This window comes from Camelina sativa, chromosome 13 (genome assembly GCF_000633955.1).
Source record: "Camelina sativa cultivar DH55 chromosome 13, Cs, whole genome shotgun sequence".
Classification (NCBI taxonomy): Eukaryota; Viridiplantae; Streptophyta; class Magnoliopsida; order Brassicales; family Brassicaceae; genus Camelina; species Camelina sativa.
In genome coordinates, this window is record NC_025697.1 from 3534713 (window position 1) to 3542206 (window position 7494).

The following is a 7494-nucleotide window of genomic DNA, read 5'->3' on the forward strand; positions in this document are numbered from 1 at the left end:
AAAAAAAAAAAAAAAAAAGATAATGGACTTAAAATTGCAGAAAATGCAAGCAAAACGTTTTGCTTGTAAGTTTCTAATTTGTATGTTCATGTGTCTTGCATTGGCTTACTCATGCATATAGCATGACCATTTCACTTTACATTATGGAAGCAAATATAATAATTATATGATTCAACATGAGAGTTACTGAAAATTCTAGCTTTTGGTAATCAAAAGACTTCAAATTCTCTTATTTTGTCTGCTTAATTAATTAACTTTTTTCTTGTAGTTAAAAAATAAGAATATTATAAGAGTACATACAGTATTCGGTTGAAATAAATGGGCCGAGAAAGAAAGGCCCATTAATACGTCCCAAATAAAATAGAAATTGTTATATCTTCTTCCTTCGCTGTCGTCGTAGTTCCCAGACAAGCTCGCCTTTTCTGCAGTGCTCCGCCGCATCCGAAGCCATCTTTTCAAAATCGTCGAGCTTCAACAATGACGTCACTTCTCCTACCTTCACCTCAATTTCTCCAAACTCGAAACCAGAGAAATGGCCAACGATTGGTTCTCCCTCGAACACCACTGTTCTCCCCACTACCCTCTCTCCGTCAGCTGAGACCGAAACACATCTCTGTTTCCGCCGCAGCGTCGAAGAAACAATCGGAGATTGTCACGGCTCAGACTCCGAGTGCGAAGAAGAATTCGAGCGTGGAGGAGGAGACAGAAGAGGAAGAAGTAGAGGAAGATATGTTGTGGATTCAGGAGAAGGCGTTAGACCTAGTCGAGTTCACTGGATCGGTGACTCAGGCGATTCCAGGTCCTCGAGTTGGAAGTAGCAAATTGCCGTGGATGCTCGCTGTTCCGTTAGCTTACGTCGGCGTCACTTTCGTCACTGCTTTTGTCAAAACCGTTCAGAAGTTCTCTTCTCCTAAAGCTCAACGCAGGAAACTGGTCTCTGATTCCATTCTCTATCTCTCCCTCTCTCTCTTTTGTGATCCTTACTTGAACAAAAGAACTGATTCGATTTTTTGTTTTGGAATCTCTTCAGGTGAATCAGAATGCTATGCTTTGCAGATCTATAGATGAACTGTTACGGAAAGATGGAACAGTGCATAGCTCTGAGCTTAAGGCACTTGAACAGAAGGTTTTGTATATATATTTGTATGTCATTGATCTTTTTGGTTTTGATCTCTTAATCATTTTGTTTGCTACATCCAGACAGAGTTCAACATGGAGGAGATATTGAGAAAATACATTCGCTATGCGTTGAATGAGAAGCCCTTTAATCCCGACCTTGTTGCTGATCTCATTCATCTGAGAAGAGCTTCTGGTTTGAATGATTCTCAGATTCCTGAGATTTTAAATGAGATCTCTCGTCGTATTGTTAAAGAAAAGGGTTACCAAACAAACCTCTCTTTTTGAAGGTTCTATCTTCCATTGTTACAATCTTCTTTTGTTGTTCTTGACATCGTTGGTGTTTTTGCAGGTCCGGTAGTGATGAAAATGCAAGGGTTCACAGAAAAAGGTTTCAAGAGAAAACTTGCTGTGCAGGCCCTTTTTGGAAAAATTTACTATCTTTCTGAGGTAATGGATGCGGAAACATTTACTTCTACTTGAGAGAATCTGCTTACTCTTTTCAACATCTTCATTGATCTATTCATAGAGCCAAATATGTGATAGATTTTCTAACTCCATTCTCTCTTCTATATAGCTTCCTGACTTCTGCTCAAAAGACAACTCCTTAATCGTCAAGGAAATATTCGGAGTTACAGAGTAAGTTAGACTCTCAGGTTGCTACTTTATTCTTGTGCTTTTACAACGTTCCTTTTACTTGACCAATCTCTACAAAACATTTCAGTGAAGACGCAGAGAAGCTGCGGATACACGCGCTTGCTGAAGCTGGAGACATAGAGGCACTTGAGAAAATGGTGGAATTTGAGAAAACTGCCGAGTCTTCCTCAGATAAAGAAGAAGATTCAAATGAAGAAGATGACTCTAATACCACTCCTTAAACATGTTTGTTCAACACTAGGATTTTTTCCAAAGGGTTTTTCCTTCTTATGTTCTTTGACTTATATATATCACATTGTTCACAGCGGTAGACGTCAAAATTTTCAACCAAAATTTGCCTTTTGCGATAAGCACTGACGCTACTTGTAATAGAAATTTACTCCATCTGAAATGCAGCACATCAATACAAGTTGTGGCTTATATTAAACAAACATTGTCTTTGCTAAATCTAAACTCATACAGATTTATAAAAGGAAAATTTTTAAAAAGGGCTCGAGATACTTTAGCTTCTTAGTATAAGCTCTTCTACAAGCACATATGTTACTTACATTAAGCCAAAGTACTCACTAAAAACTCTTCTGTGTCTGAAAAATGGATTCCGGATGCTTTTGGTGCTAACCTAATACACCTTGAAATGTAAAATCCTCAGGACTAAATCAGTTTCCTGGAGTTCAAGAGTTTTGATCCTCAATCTCGAAATCGATCAGGCTTCGCAGGTACAGTCTGAAAGGTGTACCTGATAATTTGAGGCTAACAGATTTCTGAGTTGACTTTCCAGTTTCCCATCAATACAAGTTTTCATCAAACTGCCTCCTTGAGATTGAATGTTCTGACAGTTTCCCTGGCGTGGTCATGTTCGTGGAGCTCGACTAGTATTCTCTTTAACCTGCGGGCAAGACCAGTGGTTTCCACATCGTCCAGTCCTGAGGCAAGCCTTTTCTCGAGATTTCTTCTAAGTGTCAAAGTACAGTCCACAAGAGGTTGCAGCGGACGACTGCAAAAGCAATTAAATCATTTTAGTATGTATCAAGGACAGGTTCAATATGACTTGGTAATGTCCTATACGAGATGCTGATACCATGTGAATCAAATGAAGATAAACAATGATATTTTGTCTAAGACGAATGAGAGTCCAAAAAATAAGCATAAGACCACCGTCTGACCAATACTCCTGAATTTGAGGGACGTGCCTAGACTTTTTGCAAGATCAAAGTACGTAATGTACACATCTTAGTCCCCATCAACATCCCTACTTTACTTATTCTTGAATGGCACTCGTAGAATACAGCTTAACTTTTCGTGCAGACGGATTGTAATCGAATGGTAAACGATATGCAACATAAAAGGTGTAAACTATAATGTACTACAATGAACTATGAGCAAGAGAAAGCATCAGATTTAATTGTTAATCACTGTTACCTGTGGGTTCGTGTGACGCTTGGTCCTGTCCATACTCCAGACAAAGAAGCAATGATCCTTTCAGTTCTTGTCACAGCATCATGGATATTTGATGCAATGCTTCTGACATGGGGTAATACTTTTCCAAACAAAAGGTCACTAAGAGCCAAGTTCTCCAACACTGGAAGCGCCAGGATGTCTTTCCACATACATATATTTCTCATAAGACGGACGGATGTCCCAAACCTATATGCAGCAACTTGTGGAGCATTAGGTACAGCCTTCAATACCAGAGGATCCCATGTCGGAACCTGGAGAACAAAGAAATAACCAGAGGATATTATTAGTCCATTATCTCATAACAGAGTCTGTTTTTATTAGGAATTAGCAAGAGGTGTAACATATTCAAATTCATACGCTAATAGCTGCAATGGCTTCAACAAGTCGAGCACGAATAGCATTAAATAGTTCCGCTACGGCCTCACTGGAAGCAGGAACATAATTTGTCACCAAGCTTGTAGCAGCAACGGCATTTCTTGTCTCCTGAGTGCTAAGTATATCCCAACAACGAACTATCTGGTGGTGCAAAATGGGAATCGCAACCTTCTCCACTAGCTCAGGGACAAGGTTGGCATCAGTATCATCTGGTGCAAAATCATCCTCATCTTCTGGCTTGCCGTAATCAAATAGCAATCCATGCCTGGAGACAGAAATTGTAAGTCAGACCACTTCCAAAAATGTAAAAACAATGGGTTTAGCGCATACACGCTTAGAGACTAATGCCTACTAGATAGTATAAGTGATCTGTGTTTTGACAATGTAAGTTTGGATAACTAGGAAAGTTGGAAAGTTAAAAATCACGAGTAGCTTACCATTTCATGTCAAAGAAATCCACATATTGATGAAGAGGATCCCATTTTAAAAGCTCCAGTCTTACATAAGGTGAAAAGATGGAAGGAACAGTCAAAGACATGTAAGCATCCCGATAAGTAGATGAATAGTCTCGCTTCCACCTCTCAAATCTTGCCTTCACCATCGAAAGCTGGGAGTACTCCTCAGATGCATCACTAAAGACCTTATCAGCACACTGAAGTAAGCTATCTCTCGTCTCCTTATAAGCTGAAGTCTCACTGTCACTCTCGTCAGTGCTTGATTCTCCTTCTATTTTCAGAGAAGATCCATCAATCTCCATGGCTGATGCACGCTTATTTTCAAATCGAGCTCGCCTTTTCTGCCGATCTGCAGCCCTCTGTTCAACTTCCCTGCGCTTCTGCAGGTTTTCATCTCTGCCAAATTCGTCAAGCTTAACTGGTTGATTCGTCTGCTGTCTTATAGAAGCAGATGCAGCCAACGCAGCACTTGTGGCAGCTGCAATCACTGAAGTACTCCGTCCTTGTTTGTTTAGAACTGCCATTGCTGCTTTTACAGCAGCCCCCAACTCTGCCATTTCATCATCGTTATCTGCAATTCTCCTTTCTAGAATAGATAAAGAATGTTTTTCATTAAGTTCCTTCATTTGATCTTCAATTTCCTCAATTAAGGAACCCTTTTCCTGCAAAAGAAAATACACAACATTAACTAGGAGTTCTATTCTAACAACCAGTTGTCTTGCAACTATTTCTATGNGCATACACGCTTAGAGACTAATGCCTACTAGATAGTATAAGTGATCTGTGTTTTGACAATGTAAGTTTGGATAACTAGGAAAGTTGGAAAGTTAAAAATCACGAGTAGCTTACCATTTCATGTCAAAGAAATCCACATATTGATGAAGAGGATCCCATTTTAAAAGCTCCAGTCTTACATAAGGTGAAAAGATGGAAGGAACAGTCAAAGACATGTAAGCATCCCGATAAGTAGATGAATAGTCTCGCTTCCACCTCTCAAATCTTGCCTTCACCATCGAAAGCTGGGAGTACTCCTCAGATGCATCACTAAAGACCTTATCAGCACACTGAAGTAAGCTATCTCTCGTCTCCTTATAAGCTGAAGTCTCACTGTCACTCTCGTCAGTGCTTGATTCTCCTTCTATTTTCAGAGAAGATCCATCAATCTCCATGGCTGATGCACGCTTATTTTCAAATCGAGCTCGCCTTTTCTGCCGATCTGCAGCCCTCTGTTCAACTTCCCTGCGCTTCTGCAGGTTTTCATCTCTGCCAAATTCGTCAAGCTTAACTGGTTGATTCGTCTGCTGTCTTATAGAAGCAGATGCAGCCAACGCAGCACTTGTGGCAGCAGCAATCACTGAAGTACTCCGTCCTTGTTTGTTTAGAACTGCCATTGCTGCTTTTACAGCAGCCCCCAACTCTACCATTTCATCATCGGTATCTGCAATTCTCCTTTCTAGAATAGATAAAGAATGTTTTTCATTAAGTTCCTTCAATTGATCTTCAATTTCCTCAATTAAGGAACCCTTTTCCTGCAAAAGAAAATACACAACATTAACTAGGAGTTCTATTCTAACAACCAGTTGTCTTGCAACTATTTCTATGCACATGGCAATCTAAAAGCAGTACTAGATACAAATATGGTAGGGTTCACAGCTGGTCTTTCGTTTACATATTTGAACAAAAGAATGACCAGCTAGAATTTCGTTCTATTAAGGTATAGTTTATGCATTCAAGAATCCATACAACTCTATACAGGAAAGATCATATGTTGTATGTCATGAAAAATAGCGGTAAACCCAGTTTTAGTTGCAATTTAACAGATATCATTTGCCTTCCAAAGATGAAGTCTAACTACAAGTGTCAGAGAAAATGTGCCACTAGAACCTAGGTTTCCATGAAAATATGGACATTGGATTCATGATCCTATGCAGTCAAATGATATGAGAGGAAGAGACATCAAGAGATGCACAAAGAAAGCAGTCGATGTTGGCATCACAAAAATTAAAAACGATAGGCTTGCAACATAAACAATATGTATATGACCACAGTCACAACATATATTAAAGCGTACCTGCATGAAGTCGCAGATAACAGAAATGAAGTCTCTCAGTTTTTGCATGAAGACATACTTGTCTCCAGCTGCAGCTAGAGAACTTTCAAGAGCTGTGATACTCATCAACGAAGCAGTCAAATTCTCATCTGTCTTGGTAAGCGAGGAAACGGTTTTTGCATGAGACTCCTGGAGAATAATAAATGTGGGACATTAGAAACCAAATCATAAAGCAAAGAGACACTAGGAAAACCTCTGTGCTGAGCTACATTTTACACTTCACCTTAACTAATAGTTAACTAGAATAACAATAACAGAATAAAAATACAATGATATTACCCAAACACCAGGAGAAGGCAACAGATTCATAAATAGGAAGAAGCCAAGTCCATAGGGCAATACCTTAAGCTTCTTAACATTGTCTTGCAATGCCTTCTTGGCAAGCTCGGCTTGTTGTGACATTGGTAGAGTATCAACACTAGTAGCTGGACCAATGGTAGGAGGCAGAGAAACATTCGGCATTGGAATCCCGGCATGATAAGCATACCTCTGCGGTTGCTGTTGTGGTGGTGGCTGCTGATTAGGATGCAAAGGCACGCCAATTCCATTACTACTTACAGTCCTATGAGACCCTTCATCCATTCTTTTACCAATACCCTTCTTAAACTGCTCTTCCTCCCACAACTTCTCTTCTTCATCCTCATCCTCATAAAAACTACTTTTCGTGGTTTCTTTAGCAGTAGGATTATCATCACCGAAATCAAACACACCTTTCTTATCACCTTTTTGCGGTCTTGCACCGATGAAAATACCCTGAAAGTCTGCTTCCTCGTCGCTGACTCCTTCAACAGCAGAATGATTTGCGGTACCACCATCCAGTGATATGTAATCAGGCGCAGGTGCTGAACGTGACTGCCTCATCTTCTCCCGCTTGGCTCTAATAACAGCTGCCTGATCGGCAAACGCATCTTCAGGCCGATCATCTTCCCCTTCCTCATCGAAGTCCAAATCCGAAACCTGTTTGACCACATCCTTCAGACTCTGCTGCTCATGGTCCTGGGGAGGTTTGATCAAACCCTTGAGTACAACCTTGGGCTCGGCATTGGCACTAGGGCGAGAATAAGGAAGCGTACGTGTGTTCTTCTGGAGCTCAAGCAGCGCCTCTTTCGTATAAGAGCCGGCCTGGGGAAGCACGTTAGAAAGCGGAGACACGGTGGAGAAAGAAGAAGAAGAAGAAGAAGCGGGACGATGTTCCTTGGTGGAAGAGTGTTTGTGAGAAGATCCCAAAACGCCGAGACGCGAAGAGGATTTGACACGGTCTCTCCCGTTCTTAGGCTTTACCGTCACACGGAGAGCTCCATCTTCTTCCTCCTCCTCGTCGTC

The 7494-nt window shown here is 40.7% G+C and overlaps 2 protein-coding genes across 3 annotated transcripts in view; one reads left to right on the forward strand and one right to left on the reverse strand.

The window, feature by feature from the left end:
- Positions 374–2157, forward strand: LOC104734885. The gene is made up of 6 exons (XM_010454562.2): positions 374–933; positions 1031–1126; positions 1201–1378; positions 1469–1566; positions 1694–1755; positions 1841–2157. Exons 1-6 carry the CDS (start codon positions 478–480, stop codon positions 1992–1994), a joined length of 1044 nt encoding a protein of 347 aa, XP_010452864.1. The 5' UTR covers positions 374–477; the 3' UTR covers positions 1995–2157.
- The window catches only part of LOC104734886 (PAX3- and PAX7-binding protein 1-like), a 6416-nt gene continuing 1055 nt past the window's right edge, over positions 2134–7494 (reverse strand). The window contains exons 2-7 of one of the 2 annotated variants that reach the window (XM_010454563.2): positions 6514–7472; positions 6133–6300; positions 4044–4723; positions 3589–3871; positions 3193–3482; positions 2134–2767 (exon numbers count right to left, since the gene is read on the reverse strand). In XM_010454563.2, coding sequence (XP_010452865.1) covers positions 2575–2767; positions 3193–3482; positions 3589–3871; positions 4044–4723; positions 6133–6300; positions 6514–7472 — 2573 coding nt within the window. In that variant the 3' untranslated portion in view covers positions 2134–2574. The remainder of the gene's footprint in view (positions 2768–3192; positions 3483–3588; positions 3872–4043; positions 4724–6132; positions 6301–6513; positions 7473–7494) is intronic. The other variant, XM_010454565.2, reaches the window with a different exon arrangement.